Consider the following 22,244-nt stretch of genomic DNA (forward strand, 5'->3'; position numbering starts at 1 on the left):
TCTCTCACTTGAATGTTTGTCAAACTGTATAAAAGCAGCATGGTCATACTGTATATTTAGCTTGAGAGTGCAGCACTCTCTAGTGGACAGAAAGTATATAACAAACTTTATAGTAAAATCTTGAACATTTATTTTTCATGTCAAATATCTCTTGACTTTTGTCTGGAATTTTTGTCCCTTGGTGAAAAATGTATTTAGAAAAAAAAGAAATCCATGAAATTACGGTATATACAACTGAATGTCACTGTAGGTTAACAGTTGAGGGGATATATACAAATTAATTCAAAGCCAACATAATCACAGTGTAGACATAAAACAACATTTACAAAATATCCACATTACTAAAACAAAGAGGCCTTGTAAATCCAGTTCAGTTTCCGATTTCTGAAACCAAATCAATACAAGTACTACTCCAATATGTCGAGCAGCTGACGAATGTCTTCCTGGCCACGGTAAAGTCTCTTCATTCCTCTTGGTAGATATCGGCAGGATGAAAGGTTGAGGTAGCTGAGAGCAGTCATTCGGCAGATGACTGGCCTGCAATATAAAGTACAGATACATTTTTTTCGAGTGAATTCCTTGGAAATATAACAACAATACTAAACGTCAATACTCAGAATTTGTAATTGTGAATGATTAATTCATGCTCAGCTCTGCATGCCTGTAGATTATCTCATAAGTGTTGGTTTTTAGTTTATTTAATAACTTAGACTGGTAGAGTTAACAAGGAGTAACTATATTTTGAGTACCTGAGGGCAGGTGGTGTGATCCTGGTCCCAGTCAGGTTGAGTGAACGCAGGGTATCTGCCTCTGTGGCCTGAGCAAGGTAACTCATCGCTCTATCCAAGTCCTTCTCAGTGAAGAGCTGATTTGCAACGTCAAGCTGCTGCAGTGTTTGACTCCATTTCTGCGTCACCATGTGAAGCCCCTTCTTGGGTAACGAGGACTCGAGATTGGTGACAGTGCCTTTGAAATGCTGTCCCCAGAACAGACACTCAAGCTCTGCCAAATAATGGACAGCAAAAGGTAGCATTGATTAATAAATAGGTTTTTGATGCATGTGCATATTATTGATAATATGAGCCCAGCAGGGTATTATATTAGTAAATTTAAAATAATTACAAACAATGACAGCTTATTGACATATTTAAAAATCTATCCACTCTGGGTTATTTTAAAAGCAGGCTGGTGTAGCTGTGATGTGTTTAAAGGGGTATGTGACTGTGACTGTACAATCAGTCTGCCAGCCTTCGTAATTTCCTACAATTGACCGTTTGCAAAAGCTCCGCCCCCTTAGTTACTGTTGCTATGTACGTCAAGCTCAGTCATGGAGAGCACCAGAAAAGTGTTAGCGATTCTTTTTGGAGTAATATCTCTGCAAGGTAGGCTGCCATTCCCACAATGCTACAAAGATTAAAACAATTCATAACGGCCTGTTGGGACGTTATGTTCATTGATATATTTATATTCATTACAGAGCTATACATTAACTGTTTTGGCTCAAAGCACTGGTGCTACAGAGGTTGATAGTTTTGTAGCACAATCCACAAAATCTCTAGCATTGGTATGTAGTTACAACAGTCAATTATAAAATTAATAAACCTGTTAAGGCATAAGCAAATAAATAACTGGGCCTAATGGTGGAGTAAATGATACATAGGTAACTTCAATAACTGAAAATTAACCAAAGTATAGATCATATAAGTTAGGTCTACCAGGACAGGGCAATGTTGCAAGGCCAGATGGTGTGATTCGAGAACAGCCTCGCAGATCCAACACCCGCAGCTTTGTGGAGCCAAACAGGATGTCCCAGAGTTCTTTGTCGGTCATGTAGGAAAACGAGGTGGTTGCGATACATAACTCCTCCAGTAGCGGGAAGCCTAATGTTGTCTCAGGGCCACAACGCATCATCTTGTAGCGAGGCCGGACGTTCAGCATACGGAAGGTCTGATGGGAAGTGCAATCGATGTCAAAAATTCATGGGTAAACATGGTGCACACATACATAATAAAGATTCATTATGCACTGACACATAGCATAGCTGTGCAAAACGTATCACTGGCAACAGGCAGCTGAAAATATAGAAGTTAGGGCTGCAACTAATGATTCTTCAGATGATCATTTACTCAGTCATTTTTCTTGCAAAACGTCATAAAACAGTGAAAAATGCCTGTAATATCTGGTGACCTTTTCACATTTCTTGTTTTGTTAGACCATCAGTTAAAATCCAAGACAAAGACAATCATTAACTCACATTAAAAAGCTGTTTCCCTGCTAAATATTTGGCATGTTTGCTTGAAAAATAACTCAAACTATCAGTCAGTTATTGGCGATTAATTTTCTGTCGATCGAATATGGGATTAATGTTCTCAGCTGTGAAAGCATTACACTTGGCTCAGGAAATATGACGGTATATACCACATGACGGTAGAATTCACTGTGGTAGCTATTCTTGTGTCATCTTGCGAGTCTCCTGTCGTCTCTTGCAAGGCCTGTTTAGAGTCTTATGTTTTTACCTAATTGTTGTCTTATGTTAAGCACAAGACCATTGGTTTTTTTTAGCCTATATAAGTTATAAATTCAGAAAATAATGGAATGTGTTCGTAATTGAATTTACTAACAATTAGTGTATTGTGATAATAAATTGTGATATAAAATGATATACACCATGAAAGAGAGATGCACAATGTTATTATTTATAATGATCTGTTTCTGCATTTAGCAGTAATTTACCTCCAATGCAAAGAAATAACATGATTATTATTATTATAAATAATAATTATTATAAATAATAATAATAATAACTTTATTCTTTTTTCCTTTGTTTTATTATTTTCTGTAACCGCACCGCTTTCTTTTTTTGTTTTATTTCTTGTGTCTTGTTGTCATTCCCTGTTTTGTCTTTGTTTAAACTACTTTACAGTGTCCTTGAGTGTTAGAAAGGTGCTTATAAATCCAATGTATTATTATTATTATTATTATTATATAGCATCTTTAAAAACAGCAGCTTACAAAGTGCTTAGACTGAGAGCTGTTAATTACAAAGCCTATGATGCCATTAGGCTAAAAAACATACTTAAAAGAAAAATCACAAGACATTCTCAGATACCTAGAAAATGAAAGGTAAAAGGAGTAAAAAAGTAAAAAGTGAAGTAAAAAGGAGTGGTAAAATAGAAAGCATTACATAAAAGCAAGTCCATAAAAGCTATTTTAAGGAGTGATTTAAAAGAAGTTACTGGCACTGCACGCCTTATCTCCTCATTAACATAATCATACAATTGCCATCACAATTCTGTCACAATTATATACAGTCACACAACAACTGGCAGAGAAAACAGAAAAATTACCTTAAGTTTAGGGCATGCCATCTGCAGTGCCGGGATGAAAACGGGAAGTTCACAGTCTTTAGTGTCGAGCTTTGTGTTGATCTCCAACAACTCCAAATCAGGACAGCTTCCCCTCTGAAAAGACAGATTCGATATGTTAAGTGTACAGATTTTATCCGTCCTCTGTAGTTGGGAATAATTAACCGATGAGCGATTAATGGCCGATAAGAATTTGGTCAATCACGTGGAATTTTTAATTGATCTGTGTATTTTTTCATTTTATCTCTGACTGTGTATCAGTATCACTGAACTGAAACACGCTGAGCGTTCAGTTCCGCCAGTGAGCTGAGAATAAAGTTGGATAAAGCTACAGGTTGCAAACTGAAATAATTGACGTAATGCATACATTAAAATAACAGTTTAAAGAGAAATGTGTGGTGAGGGGGCTTACGCTGATGGCTGTCAGCAGTCTGTCAGTCTTTAGTCCATGAGTGAACAAAATCTGCTTGAGCTGGCGCCCACGATGTTCAAGGTACTCCAGGAGTCCCTCAAGCTGAAACTGCAACAAAAACAGCTCTCAATCATTTGGATATTTCTTCACACTGTATAAACAAACACTGATGGAATGAGGTGAAGCTGTGGCTTGAAGTCAAAGTGATAAATTCAAGGATGCATCCACTATGAACAACTTTTTTTTTTACAGTGAAGCTAATACACTAACTGAGCTGGCCTGTGATATACCTCTGAATATTGGAGATTTATGCTCTGCAGTGACTGACTGTGACGACCGAGGCTGTGGAAGGCTCTCGCGGTCAGGCCTGTGCAGTAGGAGAGCTTGAGGGAGGACAGGTGGGGAGAGAACTGCGACACAACCTGAAAATGATCAAAACAAAAGCAGAAACAGTAAATTCAAAATGTATTTTTTAAAAACACCAACAACAAAAAAAAGCTCCAAGATTACTCCTAACACTGGCCGGCCCATATTTTATTTTATTATGGATCTGTTATTCTATTGTGTCCAAAGAGATTAACCGAACAATACATTAATTGTTGATTCATCTACTGATTTTCTTGATTGACTGTTTTATATATAAATAGTCAGATTATAATTTCCCTGAAAAAAATGAACATGATCAAATCCTCTCTGGCATTTTAGGATAAATTAACAGAAACAGTAAAATGATTATCAGAAATGTTGCCCGATTTATTCTACCATCCAAAAAATGAATCAGCTCATCTTGTCAGTTTGGTAGCAGGTATAAAATAATTGTTGAAAGGACATATATCTGGCTTTGATGACTTACCTCTACTGCATGGGTAACATTTTTTTTCCAGTGACAGAGAGAGAAGTCTCGTAGCTGAGAGAATCTAGAAAACAGATAGCACAGTTTATTATTTAACTATTATTTTTCAAGACATTAAAACTATAGATTAGATTTTCCTTTATCAGTCTCACAATGGGGTGATTTTGGGCATTACAACAGCAAAGTGGATAGCAAGATTGAGAGCAGCTTCAATAAAAATAACAATAGTAAACAAGCAGTATAAACTAGAAATATAAAAAAGGTATTAGCAATTAAACTATTTAAAAATATTTTTTAAAGTATTAACAATTTACAGTTGAAAATGCAAGAGAATATTGCACATATAAATTAAATTTAAAAAGTAACCCGTCTTAAATATTGTACTGTTTTAGTGCAGTGATTGTCAATATTTGTTGAGTTTGGTCTACTGCTCCTTTATAACACATCTAGGCACAAAATAAGGGTGTTTTAATGCCTTCCTTGCTTAGTTTTGTTCAATATAGGGCTGGGCGATATATCAATATAAAAAATATATCAATATATTTTTGAAATGTGATATGGAATTAGACCATATATCGATTTAGTTAAAAAAAATTCCTTTCTTCCTTTGTCATATTTAGTTCTTTTGTAATGTTCATTATTCTTTTCTAATATAAGTACATTTGTTTCAGAATTGGCCTATTATATTTCATAGGCTCTTTTCATTTAAGATATTTTTTTATTCAAATGTGCACTTTATGGAGCTTTGATTTTTTTAAAAAGGTAATCTTGTTGTTATACAGTATTTATGTTCACTTAAATAAATGGTTTCAATAAAACTACATGTCATATTTGGCTTTAACTTTGATTGAATATTTGCTCTCACTTTGCGATAAAAATATTGGGATATATATCGTATATCGATATTGGTCCATATCGCCCAGCCCTAGTTCAATATAACCCTGGAGCATGCATCCCTAAAACGACACCAGACCAAGGGGGGAGAAGCTCCAGTTTTACAAACTTGTCAACTGATTCTAACCAGAGTCAACCAACTATAGCAGTGAAAACACCCTTAATCACAGTTCACATTATGTCTGTTAAACCTTGTCATAAGACTGATTATGCAAACCTGTTCTGTGCCAGCCAGTCGAAAGTGTCTTTAACCTTCTTCTCAGTTTTAGGTGTGTGGGTATTTCCTGGTGGAATCCAGCAGTGACCTACAGCCACTTTACGCCACAGGGCCGGACTGGAGGCTGCAGCGTTCCACAGGCGACAAACACTCCCCACCCTGCACCACAAACACAAGAAAAGCATTTATTTGTTTCAGTGTGGAATTTATGATTTCCAAATATTACAGTGCTCCAGCTGGATGATATACTTTAGATACTTGTTTTATGTTTTTTCTGGTGTCTCTTTGTAACACAACTTGAGCTCAAATATTTAGTCAATTAATACAAAATATCACTTTGTTAAGTGAAATAAGATTGATCAAAGAGAATTTTGATATTCAATGATCAATTTAAGCTAAAATGTTAGACTTTTCTGAAATAAAATGTGAATATTAGTGGTAAATTGAATATATACTGTTCAGGCCAATTTAAGAGGGCACCTCTAGCTCTGTGAAATTGTGAATGCCATTTTCCCTATGTTCTTTTATTTTTACGGACAAATGTAAAAAAAAAAAGAAAACAGTTTACAGAAAGTAATAGTTATTTGCAGTCCTAGTCAATATTTAAATTAATACAGAGTCAAACATAAAATAATGAACAAACTGTTTGCATTAAAACCTATGATTAAAACAGACAAAAAATCTTCCTATGTATAAAAATGTGCTGGAGTTAGATACATTAAGTTTGTAAAACTATAATATAATAATAATATAATATCATGTTATTATGGTATGTCTTCCCTGAAATGTACAAACGGTGCAATTGAAATAAAGGACATTCCAGCCCTTTTTTGCAAAATGCCACATACTTAAGCATTTAATAAGCAAAATGAAATCAAATATGTGTTTATTACCTGCATAGGAATGGTACAGCACCATCTTGGACCACCACCATCTGAAAAATGCTGATTAGCACCTCCTCAGGAAGACTTTGACCCCATCTGTGGTCTGTTGCTTTCTCCGCCACAAACAAATCAGTGTCCTCTTTTCCTTTGGCAACTGGATCAATTACCAGTTTAGGCTTGGCACGGACCGTCTTTCTTTTTTTAACCTGCTTAACTTTCCCTTTCCCTTTAGTTAACTTCTTCTTCTTCTTTTTGCTTCCCTTCTTTGTAGGAATCCAGGCTGAGCCTTCGGTCTGAGAAGTCAAACTCGATATGACGAGGAGCATATCTTCCCCCTGATGGACAGTGTATCCAAGTGGAGCAGGCCTGGACGCGCTGGCCTTTCTACGCTTCTTGGCTTTTGCATTTCTAGGCTTACCAGCGGTCCTCTTCAAAGGCGCCTTGTTTGCATTTGGTCCGTCTTCTGTCGATCCTGGACCTGATGTATTTGATGTGCTTGGTATGGTGTCTTCTCTTCCTTCACTGTGGGTTGAAGCTTCTGCTTCTGGGGAGTCCATTGTGTGCTGCTAATGAACCTTTACTAAACATTGGCTGGTAAGGGACATATCAGCATCTGAAAAAAAAAGAATAACAGTAAGATTTAGCCATCTCTGTGTTTGATTTAAAGTGGATAAGAAAGTCACGTACATTGTGAATGCAGGAAATATGCAAATACAACACAGTAATAAAATTACAACCATATCTGATGGCTTACATCAGCACAAAGTAAGTTGCTTGGTAAAAATTATAATCATGGCTTATTTGGTCAATAATGAGATCACAGATCAGATATGTTACACTTTTGATGAAGTTTTTTTGTGTTTCCTGCAAAACTTGAAAAAAATGAGTTAGGCGATTATTTTAACAGGGTGACGATTTTTTAGCTAGCTGAATAAATCAAATTGGTTAACTAAGCTAACATTTCTGTTACAAGTTAACGAGTTAGTTAACGAGTCGCTGTAATATACAACGTAGCCGAACAATAGCTTAGCAACTACTATCGCGTTGACAACAGATACTGTAAACAGTAATATTTATTTTCTTGAATAAAAAAACAGTATTTCGAGTTGCTATGTTACATTACCTTCTGCTAGTTCACCCAAACGGCTATCTCCAAACCATAGTAGACCCACAATGCACTTCTCACCCCCTCTGTGATTGGTGGAGACCTCGACAACAGCCCGCCTTCTGTAAAAAAAAACATCCAATCACGGACCGGCTCACTGTTTTCACTCCACCACGCATTGTTGTGAGGCTGAGGAGCAGAGATGAGTTTCACGGTGGTGTAAGTGAAGTTTCTGGGTAAGAACTTAGGTTTTTAAGTACAAATTTTACATTTAAATTACTTGTAAATGCTACAACATGCAGCACAGTGCTTCTGATTTGGTGTTATTTACGGGTTATGGTAGTATAGTTGATTTCCCGCAGGCAAAGTTGGTGCTAACATTAGCAAGTTGCTCACCAGGCTAACATTAGCAACATTAGCAAATGTAGCGTTTATGGTCGTATTATTTAAAGTTCGGAATTTAGTTAGAGCTAGTAAACCACACAGATTGTATTGGGTTGTTATTTATATCTGAATTTTATGGAAATTCAGAAGACAAAGTTTCTTCTTGCATGTGCACAGCTAAACTAGAATATTTAGCTGTGGTGGTAATAGGGGGAGGGATGCCCTGCATGGCTTGGACCCCAAACTCCAACAAGGTTCACTTATTTTCCAGTTGATTAGGCATACATTTCTAAAAAGAAAGCAGTGTATTACAATGCTAAAGTCGAGACCTTTAATCTAGCATGCAACACTTTTAACTGAGTTTTATCTGTCTTTTACTGTTAAAGGATAGCCTTGGCTTTTAATAAAGCTTTATTTACATTTCTAATTACTTACTGTATTTTACTTTTTTTAGTGTAGTCTTTAGTTGCATAATAATAATAATAATAATAATTCATTTGTTTATTTTATCTGTTTAGTTATTTTTTGTTTCTATTGTTTTTATTTTATTTATAGAATTTAATCTATTTTATCTGTTGGTTCACGTTGCTGCCTCTGGTGTTTCCTCACTAAATTCTTGTTTTTACTGTTTTACTTGCATTTAATTGTTATTCTTATTTCCACTATGAATTATAAAGTTATTTATTGATTGGTTTGTGGGTGGGGTGTGTGAAGGAGGGGGGTTGTTGTATTGTGTGGTAAGCACTTTGTGTAACTTTTTTTCCCCCCTCGTGTTTGCATGAAAAATGCTTTTCACATAAAGTCTGATTGAATGGCCCAGCAATAAATCATACCCATATGAATATAAAAATATTGAATTATGCTCGGGTTTTGTTGAAACTGCTTTGGAGATGTGTTGATTCAATGTCATGGTCATTTTGGAGGCTTTAGTCTGTGGGCTGTTGATGAGAGGCATTTTTAATATTTTGTCCACACTATGTACATCAATAAAGGTGTGGACTAACTGTCACACATCTCAGTGCAAAATAATATAACTCAACAGCACCACCCTACTATGCAAATGTATCTATAATCTAGCTATTTGTCTTTTTCAGGAAAGGAAAGGAGCCACTCATCCTGTGGAGCTTCAATATTTTGTTGCTGTGCATGCTAATGCAAAGAAGAGGCATTTTTCTGCAGGGCTGCATTCTCCAGGACACTGAAAGTAAGAAACTTGTTGCAGCTCTATGACCTCTTTGTTTAATCAAGGGCACACTCTATATAAATGTTTGCTACTTGCTGTTATTGCCAGGATGCAATGTTTAGTTAGTTTCCAGATTTGTTTTCTCTGCTTTTGGGGGTTAAAATTAACCTACGTCATGTCATGACAAACTGGTATGAAAAACAGCAGCAGTTTGCTGTATAACGTGGAAAACAGCCATAGTTCTAAAATTGATGGTGCACAAACAAAAACATAAATACCAATTATTATTTCAAACACTCAGTTTCAGTCAGGCTTAAAGTACATTCAACATGGATGGCAGCTGGCAGTCACAAGCAAGCATTTTGACTTGCTGCACACATCCCCTTTCTTCTTTAAATGGCTATGCTTCTAGATGCTGGGAACTGCAACTTATTTTTACTTTTCTTGCCTTTGAAACAGCACACAATGGAGGATTCCGAAGATTTCTCCCTTTGTGGTAAAGCGGCTGTCACCGAAGCCAATCTGAGTAAGTAAAATGAATGTGTAAAGGGTTCCCTCTGCTGCTGTAAATCCTTAAACACTTGAATCTTGACAGTGTTTTTAAGGTTTTAAAATGTGCTTGGATGGTAAATAATGTGCTTCAAACAGCTCTAGATTTTGGTTTATAAAGGATGACAAGTTTACTTACAATCTAACCATTTTGAAACATGAAACATGAAACCTTCCTTCCATTTGTCATCATTCTGTTGCAGTGGTGGAATGTAACTAAGTACATTTACTCAAGTACTGTCCTTAAGTACGAATTTGAGGTACTTGTACTTTACTTGAGTATTTCCATTTTATGTTACTCTTGTATGTTTACTTCTACTCCACTACATTTTGAGGCAAATTTTGTACTTTTTACTCTGCTATATTTAGATGAAAGCTTTAGTTACTTTTCAGGTCGAGATTGAACATGAAACACATGATCAATTTAAAGTGATTAGAATTTTAAAAAAATTAAATAAATGAGTAGTTAAAATGAGTCTGACCTTTACAAAATTTAAATAAACATAACAAATGCATCAATACAAATAATCAAATAATATATTTAGAATATATATAACAATCTGAGTGGGTCCATTCAGTGAACAAGTACTTTTACTTTTAATACTTTAAGTAGATTTTGAGGCTGATACTTTTGTACTTTTACTTCAATAAGTTTTGAATGCAGGACTTTTACTTGTAGTGGAGTAATTTCACAGTGTTGTATTAGTACTGTTACTTAAGTAAAGGATCTGAATACTTTTTCCACCACTGTTCTGGAGAATGCAGTCACATTAAACATATTGGACAACAACATTTTGGTTGTTATAAGCACAATAATAGCTAATTTAATGTCTGACTTAAAGGTGCCGGAAAAGCTTTAAGATGCATATTAAATGCTTAAAAAGTGCTTGAATAAGATTTCTATATAATTGCCTATATAATGTGTATATTTATGAACTTTTTTATGCTATATTGTATTTTTAAAGCATACTCCCCATGCGTCCAGAAAACATTGCATCTTCAGAGGTTGATTTATCTGATAGCAAAAGAAATAAAAAAAAATCTCACAAATCAACATATCCTGCAACCTCACCTCTTTGTCATGCACGGCTTTTCTGCTCACTCGTCTCTTTCTGTTTTTCAGGAGATGAGTACTACTGGAAGCTCGTTGCAGACTTCATTGGTCCTCAGTCTGGAGAAGAGTTAGAGCTCGAACAGGCACCATGCAAGAACAGACTTTTGATTCAAGTCGGACTAATGAAAGAAGACAATAATTTCCCCTGGGTTGCCATTGTAAATTGGCTCCAGAAAATCTTCCCCCGGCATCGGTCGACTGACTTCCGCCGTTTGATCGAAAGAAGCATCGCAACAACATTGAGTCTGGGAACAGACGCGAGGCTGGCCTTCCTGGAGTCAGACGTCAACTTTAACTTTGTTGGCCCGATCTGTGACAGCATCGGAGTGGAACGACAACATCTTTTGGAAATGAGGGATTTTTCCGAGCGAGCGCAGTCAATTGAGGTCACAAACGGATTGATTCTTGAGTTGTGCAACTTTATCACCAGAGAGAAAGTCTCGCCAATTGTTCTAGTTAGTTGGCTTAGAAACTTCAATCCTGAGTTTTGTAAGAATGGAAATATTCAGAATGAATTTAAAATCCTGAGGCCCAGGATAAAAAAGTTAAAACTGCATTACCGCAATCATGAAACAAGGAGTCACAGGAGGAATGCAGCGATGGAAACTCTTCTTCAGAGTCCATTTGAACTAGTGCAAAAAAAGGAGCCAAAATTTATTGTGAAGAAACGCATGAGAAAAGATGACGCCATCAATTATGAAAAAGTTGTTGTCAAGGAGGAGTACGAGATGTATGAAATCATGCAAGATGAGGAGTCTGAAATGAACAGAGGAGTTGTAAAGAGAATAATATTGAAAGATGCCTCTGCACACGAAGAAAGTAATGAGGATTTGGAGAGCAGTGCAGACGAGACCACAGATAACAAACAAGAGGCCCTGACTCTGCTTGACATTGCAATGCTGTCAGTCCAAAAGCTGTCCAGTGTGTACGGTGGGAAAACTGAAGCGTGCAAGCAAGTTTGCTTAGATCTCCTCAAAAATCAGTACGCTCTAACATGCAAGGAGCATCCAGCCATGACCGAGTTTGAGAAAAAACTTGACACACTCTGTGAGGAAATTTCACTTGTTTATCCCGTGGTGTTTTTAAACCTCAACGCCAGTTTCCTCGTCGGGGTGCATGACGCAGTGGAGCAGCAGATCATGAGTTTTGAAAAAGAGATCATTCTCACCACGGGAGAGAAACTGGGCCGCGACAAGCTCCCGAAATTCAAGAACTTCGTGAATTTCACAGAAAGTGCCACATTGCGCTACATCCACATGGCTTGTGATACCTTGAGCTCAAGCAACCCTGGCACAAAAAACTACAAGAAACACTGGCTAGCTTTCTGTGAGGAAAAGAAGAACCCATCCAGGCTTGAAGTGAATCAGTCAAATCGATTCAAGAACTACTTTGAAGCCGCAGCGGGTCTTATCCACCATCACAAAGAGATGGCTCTATTCTTCTCTGATTTGTTGTCAATGAGCAACGACGAATGCCCCAACATCCTTCTGGAGTGTGTCGACGCTGATGCTAAAGACCCTGTGATTCAGAGCCTTGTGTGTGTTCTGGCCATTGTTTACTGCAAGATCCTCGGCCCTTACTGGCAGCTCCTGAAAAGCGGAGGAGAGTACTCGCTCTTCAGCCAGTACTTACTCGGCCTCTACCAGAAGTTCCTCGACTGGTCCAAAGATCCGTCAACTCTGCTGGAACCTGAAGGGGACACAAATGTTTTCCTGCAGTCCCCCATGCAGGAGAAAACTTTCGATGGGGTTTTTCATTTCTGTGGCCAGTGGCACACAAACAGGGATATGATCAGAGCTTGTTTAAAGAGGGTTATAAAGGTGATTGCTGCTGTCACGGATGAACACCTAAATGATTTCCTGCCAGGGGGGACCTTTTCTAAAGTCCCTTCAAAAGAATTGAGCTCCCAACTCGTAAGTTGCACCTTCTCTGTCTTGATGGCGGAGTATCCCTTCAGCCATGTTGAGCCTAACAAGGCGAAAAAGCCTGCCAAGTCCTCCAAACGCTCCTCACGGAAAAACCATGATAGCTCTCAGGAATGGGATGACAGATTTGGATCATCTGACGGCAGCTCTGATGAAGTTCCCAAAAGGCCACCTAAAAAGAAACCCCATGCTGCCTTAACAGATGCCTACAGTCCGCCAATGAAGAAATGTCACAGCGGTCAAACAGAACAGGAAGCAAAAAAGAGCGAAGAGATTGAGGAGAACATGGACAGGGATTACGTAATCGCTACAGTGATGAAACACGGAGGGCCGTGCAAGACGCAGCAGGACGTCGACAAAATGATGCTGCGCTTCGATGGAAAACCCCGAGCGGAGAAACGGGAAGCAGTCCGTTGTGAGATACTGTATCAGAAAATGATTCTGAACAACACAGACCCAAACCTGTACTGTACGTACCAAAACAGCACACAGATGGTGTTGAAGCTGAAGCTCTCTCTCCCTCGTGTTAAACCCGGGTACTCTCTTGTTTTGGCGCCTAAAAAGACAAAACCAAAACCTGTGTTCACAGAGGAACTGGATCCTGTGATCGGTTTGGAGTGAAAAAAGCTGCACATGATTCTAGAAAGTGAGATAGGGGGATGATTGCGTTAACATGTGACTTTCTCATTTGATTTTTTTTTACATTTGCAGACTAAGCAGAAATACACACAATGACCTCAATCTTTCCTGAAAACATATTGTAAGATTCTGTATATACCAGAAGCAGCTTATATGTGTGTTACATGCTATGTTAACTCCAATAGCTGAAATTATATCAATTCTTTATATGATGAATTTGCATTTTTCTATATTGTAAGACCTCTTTCAAGAAAGTGTTTTTTGTTGCTGAGGAGAAAACTTTTTGTACCCATTTTGATCATGCAGATATCAGACTAAAATTATGTTGCATAACCACTGACAAAATAAACACCTTTTGTTCATATTTCATTTATATTTACTCTAGAAAAAGACAAGCCAATGTCTAGTTTTTGAGAGTTTAGTGTTTCATAATCAACCGAGCTTTAGTTCAAGTTCATGGCTGTATTTTCCAACATCCGCCAGGGCTTTTGTTCTGTCAGACACATAAGGGTATTAAGTGTTTTCTTGGAGGGAAAACAAGAATATAGAGAGGCATTTGTGAAATAGGAGCTTATTTGGGTCACTGTGCCAAATGTCAAGGCCTTAGAGTTCGTTTTTAATGGAAAAGAAAATTGTATGAATGGGGTCTCAGCCTTTTTTCCACACTGAGCGTTTGATTTTATGTTATGGTGTTGCCAGTTGTATCTCAGCTACAACGGATATATGTCACCGCATACAGTATGGACATATCTATAGTGACTCAATGCAATAATCATATCCAGCAACGAATAAGAGTCACAGCTTGTAACTTTTCAAGGGGAAAGCCTTCCTTTTGAATGAGATTTGACATGAGATTCCGCCCGCATCAGTTGTTAGCGAGAGGTAAAACAAACGCTCTCATCTCAACCAACCGTCAGACTGTAGTTCTGTAACAATGGTGCCTTCATGGTCCACCGAAAAACTGGGTTACTAAATGACCGGAACTTTGCAATGCGTTCACTATAATAGGCTAATAATAATAATGACTTTATTTATATAGCACCTTTCAAAAACGAGTTACAAGGTGCTGTACAAGAGAAATAAAACATTAAATTCAATAAACTGACAAAATAAAACCACAAGAAGAAATGACATTGGACTTAATTTAAAATCACCATTCACAAGGTAATCATACATCAATAATAAAAGGAAATTAAGAGAAGGAATGTACCCAGAGCAACGACTGATATAGCAGCTGTCACACAATGAACTGTGATGTTAAAATATTAAATTCAAGTAAGTTAGGGGGACTGTTTATGCCCAATAATCAGTATATGACTACAATTACATCCCACGGGAGTAGCTTGATATCGCAGTGATACAGGAATTTACGAGTGGCACCCAAATGCAACCGAAGGGGCGGGAACTTTGCGTAAGTGTCCACCATTCTTCAAGTTAGCACAGCGTGAGGACAAGAACACACTATTGTTGTTTTAACCTAAACAAAATCAAACGGGTTGCCGGCGTTTTGTTGGTTTTTGTGGCCGGAGTAAGCGGTACCATGTCCGGCAGCTGGTGGAGCAGTGCGGCGGTGACCCACGGGCTGGTGGCTCTGTTCGCCATGGGCTCCTGGATTTCCGTCAACAGTCTGTGGGTCGAGCTCCCGGTGGTGGTCAATGTGCTGCCCGAAGGTCAGTGGTCCCACTTCCACAGATAACACATGTTCACCTTATCTGGCCTCTGATATATTACATTTAAGCCTTTATTGAATCATTGACACTTCATTATGACCCCCTTGTTTATTATTCAATATTTGGTGGCGTCAGTGAGGCTTTAGCGCTGTTAGCTTGTACCAAATATTCCCAGCTAGTTCCCTATTTCTCATATAATGTTCCTACAGGTGTAATGTTGTGATGGTTTCAGTTCAAAATAACGAAAGACATATTTACAAAAAATAAATTAAAATGTATCAAATACGTAGTTATTACCGATATAATAGAATATATTAATAAAAAATAATCTTATAGACAGAATAATGCACATTATTTTGCGGTGAAATAACTTACATTTAATTAACATGCATTTACTCCTATTACAGTCAGGTTAAAGTTAACATATATATATATATATATATATATATATATATATATATATATAACAATCAGTGTTACAGGAAATGGTGTAGTTAAAATTGAAATTATACGGTTTGTTTGATTTAATATTTTCCTGGACTAAAAAGGCTGAATTTCTCAATTAACTTTAGTCAAAATATAAATAAATGTCTGTTTGTTCATCATTTTCACATTCATTTGAATTTTCTCTCCCAATTGTCTTTTTTTGTTAATATTGCTTTTCTAAATAAATGTGGCTTAATACAACCTAGCATGAATATACTTAAACATTGGATATAACATAGTATTAAAATTCTGCACACTGTCCTGCGCATTTGTGCTATGTCGTGTTAAAAATGTATTAAAATGTTATATTAAAAATGGTCAATAATAGCCGAAATAAAATATTTGCATAGTATTTCATTGTATATATTTATCCATAGCTAATTACTTTTTTAAATTGACAATTGTCTTTCCTTGTTTTAGGGTGGAACCTGCCTGCCTATCTCTCGGTGCTGATAGCGTTTGGGAACATTGGTCCGATAGCGGTGACCATCACACACCACTGTGCTCCGGGACGCTTAAATGAACGCCTCGTCATCCACTGCATCCAGGTGCTGGCAGTCATAGCGTCCGGTCTTCTGGCTGTCTTCTGGTCGCACAGCGTCACAGTAGCTGGAGGAGAACGCTCCGTGCCGTTCCTGCTTTTCACCTTTGTGCTGTCGTTTGTTTGCTGCACGTCCAACGTCACCTTCCTGCCTTTTATGTTCAGTTACCCTCCTCAGTATATCCGCACTTTCTTCATCGGTCAGGGCCTTAGCGCCTTGTTCCCGTGTATTGTGGCGTTAGGGCAGGGCGTCGGCAAGCTGGAGTGTAAAACGGTGAATGGCACCGTGCAGCCGGAGTATTTAAAGGAGAACTTTCCTGCACAGAACTTCTTCTGGTTCCTGTGTGTCATGCTGACAATCTCAGCTGTGAGTTTTTTGGCTTTGATGCGAAGACGGACACAATCGCAGGAAGATGCATCGCCGCAGGAGTCCGACAATGAAGCAGCGGCGGTGAAAAACGGAGAGGAAACGCACCCACTACACAACGGAGGAACACCGGTGTCTGAGGATCTGGTGCAGCTGGAGGAGCAGCCACCCACATTTTGGACGAAGCGAAACATTTACCTGCTGTCGCTGCTCGCCGTCTCCAACGCCCTCACCAACGGCGTGCTGCCCTCTGTGCAGAGTTTCACCTGTTTGCCCTACAGCATGATGACCTTTCACCTCTCTGTGGTCCTGGGCAACATAGCCAACCCCGTCGCCTGCTTTCTCGCCATGTTTTTTGTTCTGAGGTGAGAAAATAAAAGAGACAGTTATTTTTACATTTGATAGTTGTGACAGTCTCTTATTATGAAAACTTTGGCTGCAGTGTTTTGATTGGCTCCACTTTTGTCCTGCAGGTCCTCCGCTGGCCTCGGCTTCACGTCTTTAGCAGCAGGAGTATTCGCTGCGTATCTCATGGCGTTAGCAGCACTCAGCCCCTGTCCTCCACTCCTGGGAAACCTTGTAGGAAAGGCTTTAGTGGTGAGTGGTGACACATATCTATACCCAGGTTTTAGTCCCAATACTAAAACTTTTAGTCCCCAATCATTACTTTGATTTGCACCGTTAATAAAAGATCTAAAATTTTAAGTTATCAAAACACAACCATCTGTGTTCAAACTTTGTGAAAATAAAATAGTAAAAGATGGCATAATCCGTTTTTTTAAGCAAACACTAATTTCTCAATTAACTTCTTACTTTACGTTCATTTCACGTGACAGATTTCTGTATGTTTTACACACATTCTTCTTATGAAGTTTTCTTGATGTGTTTTTTATTTGTTATACCAAAACACAGAGGTGAATTCTTTTATGTTCAAAATTCCTTTGCAATGAAACAGTTTCTGATTGTAATTGTTATTAAGATTTGTATATTTAGAGAAAAACCCTGCAAATAAAGAAAAAAACAAAATACAGAAACAGGATATCTTTAAGTGGTGTTGAACTCAAATGTAATACTGCTATTCTTATATACATACCACTCCATCCTAACATTGTGCCTTAAACTTTGACCCTTTTGCTCATATAACCTCCGTTGCACGAAATTGGAAGTTACAGTATAACAGCAGCTCAGTCAGTGTGACGTATCTTCTATTGTGCAGTGGATTGTGGGTCGACGTAGCCAGAAAACATGCTGGATATAGTAATTTTTTTTGTTGATAATTGAGAAAATAAATAATAAATAATAAATAAATATAAATAGTCAAATAAACATCATTACTGTTCAATTGCTGACTATTTAACCCTTATGCCCTTCTCTGGCATTTTTGTACATTTTTCTCTTTTTTTTTTTCATTTGTTGATCATTTTGGCTGTGTTACAGCTGGATGCATGTTTTTTTGCAGGAATTTTTCTTTTTAGTATTAAAAAAAGTCATAGTCATTACCCTTACATGTCTTTTCATACTCCATTGGTGCATTTACTACCCTTTCATGACCTTCGTGGCCAAAAATTTCCATGCACACAACAACTGTCATTAAATCACCATACATCAATATTTTTTCTGCTTTTTTTCCATAAATGCTAATTTTCCATACTCATTTTCAGAACTAACTCTAATATGCCAGCTTATATATTTGAATATTTCATAGTTTCTTCCAAAAAAATAAATTATTTTCCATATGTTAAAAAGTAGGGAGCTGGAGCTTTGGTGGTGATTAGAGTCTTGGATACGTCAAAGATTAGCAACAAAATTGATTTGATTGCATTTGTATTTTTTAAGTAATGCCAGATACTCCCTCCCCTTAGCGTTTTTTGTGTGTCACGAGAGGGTAGTAAATTTGAGGATGGCATAAGGGTTAAAAAAAATAAGATAAATGTATAGCAAACATCATTTCTAAATTATAGCAAGAAACATTTTCTGCATTATACAGTCATGGAAAAAAATATTAGACCACCCTTGTTTTCTCCTTGCATTCTTGTGCATTTTAATGTCTGGTACAACTAAATGTACATTTGTTTGGACAAATATAATGATAACAACAAAAATAGCTCATAAGAGTTTGGTTGGTTTGGATGGTTTTCTTGATAATGATTTTGGTTATTATGAATAAAACCATGGAAAATGTCTAGATATCAGCTCTTAAATTAAACTCTTATGGTCTATTTTTGTTGTTATCATTATATTTGTGCAAACAAATGTAAATTTAGTTGTACCAGGCATTAAAATGAACAAGAAATTGAAGGAAACAATGGTCTAATAATTTTTTCCATAGCTGTATATTGTGTACATTTTTTTTATAACAGCACATATCGGATAGTATATACTCTGATACCGATATGCTTTTGGTAGACCAGTATCGGCCAGTAATGTCTGCCAAGCGATATATCTCTAGTTTTTGGGCATGCTGCCCATATATATGTGTATATATATATAACACTTCCTCTGCTTGCTTGCACCCCCTACAGGTCATCTCGTGGATCGTCTTCACCGGGCTCTTCTCCTATCTGAAGGTGGTGATTGGGACTTTGCTCCATGAGGCGGGTCACGCCGCTCTGCTGTGGTGCGGCATCTCCATCCAGGCGGGCTCCCTGGTCGGAGCCCTCACCATGTTCCCTCTGATCAACGTCTACCAGGTGTTTAACCGTGCTCGAGAATGTGTGGACTGCTGCACCAACAACACCGGGCTCCACTTTGACTGTTTTAACACAGTTTCTGAGTATCAAAGAACGGCATCTGTCTCAGCCTCGTCTTTCTCACAGATCATGCCACCAACGAGGCCTCCTCTCCTGATCAGAGGCGTCTGAGCCTGTGCAAACATTCCTGGATAAAGGAAGCATTGTGTGGCTGCACATTGGCCAGAGGGATGTAAAATGCGTATGATGCAGTAATACCACAAGTGCTTTGTGTGGTATTTTCATTCTCGGTAGTTGTTTACTTTAGCAGAAACAGCAGCTGATGGATTTTTTTCTCTCACAACAACAAACCACGTGAAATGATTCACTCAGGGACACAATCATTAACTTATTCATGAGAAATATTCACACTCCCATCTGCACAGAGCCACAAGTAGAGTTGTTTTTTTAATTTCAGTGACAGTTTTCCAATGTTTGTCTACCTCTTCCCTTTGATTCCACGTCAGCATTGAATATAATTATATTATTAACAGCTTCATCAGAGTCACATATACAATTCGGTTATGCTGAAACCTATTGGTTTTTATTGTGATGGACTTTTATTTTGAATTTACGGTTTGTAGATGCAGTGACATTCCTGGATTTCAAGCCAAAATGATTTCTCTGTGCCTGGAAAATGTTGAACTTTAAGGAAAAAAAATGCAGCTTTTACAAATTTCAGTTTCCTAAAGATTTGTCTCTTTTTCTCATGTTTTATATACAAACATTTTATGATTAATTTTGGGTTTTTTATTCATTCCAAATATACAATCATGTTAATTTACCTGAAGGGAACAACAGCTGATCTTAAACAAGGGATTCTATCATCTCAGTTTCTGAAATAATAATAATAATACTGTATATCTTTTATGCGCTCTAATACCTTATAAGGTAATTTTGTTAACCATGCTGCTACGGAACATCAGATTGAAAATCTTCATTAAACGCTACAGAAGTTTACAGAGAATAATTGTTAATGTTGCCTTAACTTTATTGTGATAATCCTGCTGTTTTTATTTATCAATAACCTGTAAAATTCTGTGCTGGTTTTAAAAACTTCAGAAGTTTACAGAGGAAGAATTTCTGCAAGTGATGCCTAATTTTATGTGTTGATAATCTGCAAAATTCTGCTGCTGATTTTAATTTGACTGATTGTTTGAACAGCTGAGTTATTGGTGCTGACCATTTTATGTTGATTATTTTAGTCAAAGCTGCTGTTATAGGCGTATCATGAAGGTTTTGAAAGGAATGGTAAACAATAAATACTTGTTCAAAATGTCCTGGAGCTTTTTTTTGTTTTGTCTGATATTTTTGTTCGTTACTGTGTGATCTGTGAAAGGTTATAGGTTATAACATTGATAATAGATAAGATAAACCTTTATTAGTCCCATGATGGGAATATTGCACAGTTACTAAATATAACATAAATAAGGTGGAGAATTTAAAAGTGTGGAACAATATTGAAAATAAAAATTATATACACAAAATATGGGGGGATTTGCTCAAATCCACAGTATAAACCTAAACAAAAAATATATAAGATATTACTTCATTAGATAGAGATTTTAAAAAAACAACATGGATTAATTGTGGTTAACAGTATTTAGAACATAAATGCATATTGTTGCTTAATTTATGACTGATCAACACACACTTTGTTATGAGCTTCATTCAATGTCCAGCACAAGAAATACACTGATCTGCTGAAGAATATTGCCCAAGTGACTGATAATTAATTTGGAGAATAAATAAGTAAATATTAGACGTGTGAATCAGTTGAGTCCCCACGATACGATTTTATCACGATACTTGAGTCACGATACGATATTATTGCCATTTTAAGTCTTTTGCGATATGGTGAGTATTGCGATACAATATATTGCAATTTTAACTGTTAAACTGCATTTTGTGGTTGACGTTTATGTTGATTAATTTCTGACTTCTTAGCCCAGTGAGCCGGCTCAGATCTTGCTATAAAATGGTGAATTCATTCTATTTGCCAAATAAATAACAAGAACATTTTTAGTTTTAAACAAGCTTTTGAAAGATTTCTAAAATATATATATAATAAACAAAATAGATAAAATATATCCTTTATATACTTTAGTGGTAGCAATAAAGTGTATTTTCCAAAACTTTTAACTATTCAGAGACAAGATAAGATATAACTTTATTTATCCCGCAGTGGGGAAATTTAGTCGTCACAGCAGCTCAAGACACAGACACTTAGATATAGAAGACAGAATAAAGAATATAAAAAATGAGACATATACTTAACTTCTATACACATTATATACATATATTTCTGCTATGTGGCATTCATTATTATTAATATATATATTTGTGTTTGTTTGTTTCCTGAGAGTACTTTGCATTTTTACAGATACTGCACATTAAAGAAAATATATTTTAGCATGTTAAATAGGTTAAATAAGTTGTTGCATGTAGTAGTATAAACATCAAGAAATAAATATATTTCAATATAAAATGGGTATTTGACATATATAATATAGAAAAAAATACAGATATATAGGCTTAATGTGGTCAGATGTAAACGGAAATCGGTTTAATTAACATTAATTGGCTATTTGTAGTTTGGATTTTCCTCACATGATTACATAAGGTTATATTAATCCTTTTTATGTGCACGAGGCTTTGGTAATAATGTGTCCGACTTAAATAAACAAATGAAATGTGAAGTTGTATAACTGGAAACACTTCACTCATTCCCCCCTCTGCTCCCATGATCCCCTTCAGCAGAATTAACAAATTCTTGAATGCGTCTCCCTCATTCACAAACTGCCTCAAGGTGAAAAAACAACAAAAACAGCATTAAAAAACCGGCCTGATGGAGCCTCAAGTGACAACATGTGATGTTCTTCTGATGAAGTCCTGACAGTGAAGGTGCTTCTTAGGTTTGAGACGAT

General features: G+C 36.9%; 3 protein-coding genes across 6 annotated transcripts; 2 read left to right on the forward strand and 1 right to left on the reverse strand.

Moving 5' to 3' along the window:
• Positions 1 to 106: 106 nt before the first annotated feature.
• On the reverse strand, positions 107 to 7,800 carry fbxl6 (F-box and leucine-rich repeat protein 6). Of its 3 annotated transcripts, none has more exons than XM_059350764.1 (10): positions 7,749 to 7,800; positions 6,635 to 7,238; positions 5,742 to 5,900; positions 4,631 to 4,694; positions 4,068 to 4,199; positions 3,778 to 3,885; positions 3,348 to 3,461; positions 1,716 to 1,947; positions 750 to 1,002; positions 107 to 537 (listed from the first exon to the last, which is right to left on the reverse strand). In XM_059350764.1, the coding sequence occupies exons 2-10, from the start codon at positions 7,180 to 7,182 to the stop codon at positions 408 to 410; spliced, it is 1,740 nt and encodes a 579-aa protein (XP_059206747.1). In that variant the 5' UTR covers positions 7,183 to 7,238; positions 7,749 to 7,800; the 3' UTR covers positions 107 to 407. The 3 variants fall into 3 exon arrangements, with proteins under 3 accessions (XP_059206747.1, XP_059206746.1, XP_059206745.1); XM_059350763.1 differs by lacking the exon at positions 7,749 to 7,800 and adding an exon at positions 7,380 to 7,726; XM_059350762.1 differs by lacking the exon at positions 7,749 to 7,800 and adding an exon at positions 7,313 to 7,726.
• On the forward strand, positions 6,992 to 13,888 carry LOC131985576 (uncharacterized). Of its 2 annotated transcripts, none has more exons than XM_059350761.1 (4): positions 6,992 to 7,124; positions 9,209 to 9,318; positions 9,757 to 9,823; positions 10,970 to 13,888. In XM_059350761.1, the coding sequence occupies exons 3-4, from the start codon at positions 9,763 to 9,765 to the stop codon at positions 13,504 to 13,506; spliced, it is 2,598 nt and encodes an 865-aa protein (XP_059206744.1). In that variant the 5' UTR covers positions 6,992 to 7,124; positions 9,209 to 9,318; positions 9,757 to 9,762; the 3' UTR covers positions 13,507 to 13,888. The 2 variants fall into 2 exon arrangements, with proteins under 2 accessions (XP_059206744.1, XP_059206743.1); XM_059350760.1 differs by lacking the exon at positions 6,992 to 7,124 and adding an exon at positions 7,903 to 7,966.
• A 125-nt stretch (positions 13,889 to 14,013) lies between these two features.
• slc52a2 (solute carrier family 52 member 2) lies at positions 14,014 to 21,009 on the forward strand. The gene is made up of 4 exons (XM_059350765.1): positions 14,014 to 15,194; positions 16,101 to 16,953; positions 17,062 to 17,185; positions 19,111 to 21,009. Exons 1-4 carry the CDS (start codon positions 15,065 to 15,067, stop codon positions 19,447 to 19,449), a joined length of 1,446 nt encoding a protein of 481 aa, XP_059206748.1. The 5' UTR covers positions 14,014 to 15,064; the 3' UTR covers positions 19,450 to 21,009.
• The last annotated feature ends 1,235 nt before the right edge of the window (positions 21,010 to 22,244 follow it).

This window comes from Centropristis striata, chromosome 14 (genome assembly GCF_030273125.1).
Source record: "Centropristis striata isolate RG_2023a ecotype Rhode Island chromosome 14, C.striata_1.0, whole genome shotgun sequence".
Lineage (NCBI taxonomy): Eukaryota > Metazoa > Chordata > Actinopteri > Perciformes > Serranidae > Centropristis > Centropristis striata.

Bases quoted from the DNA above. Each gene is read 5' to 3' on its own strand.
- fbxl6 (XM_059350764.1), bottom strand. From the start codon at position 7,182: ATGGACTCCCCAGAAGCAGAAGCTTCAACCCACAGTGAAGGAAGAGAA. The intron at 4,200-4,630 runs GTAAGTCATCAA...GATCATTTTCAG, and splicing joins ATGTTACCCATGCAGTAGAG to GTTGTGTCGCAGTTCTCTCC. The intron at 3,462-3,777 runs GTAAGCCCCCTC...CTGTCTTTTCAG, and splicing joins GACTGCTGACAGCCATCAGC to AGGGGAAGCTGTCCTGATTT.
- LOC131985576 (XM_059350761.1), top strand. From the start codon at position 9,763: ATGGAGGATTCCGAAGATTTCTCCCTTTGTGGTAAAGCGGCTGTCACC. The intron at 9,824-10,969 runs GTAAGTAAAATG...TCTGTTTTTCAG, and splicing joins TGTCACCGAAGCCAATCTGA to GAGATGAGTACTACTGGAAG.
- slc52a2 (XM_059350765.1), top strand. From the start codon at position 15,065: ATGTCCGGCAGCTGGTGGAGCAGTGCGGCGGTGACCCACGGGCTGGTG. The intron at 15,195-16,100 runs GTCAGTGGTCCC...TCCTTGTTTTAG, and splicing joins GGTCAATGTGCTGCCCGAAG to GGTGGAACCTGCCTGCCTAT. The intron at 17,186-19,110 runs GTGAGTGGTGAC...CACCCCCTACAG, and splicing joins TTGTAGGAAAGGCTTTAGTG to GTCATCTCGTGGATCGTCTT.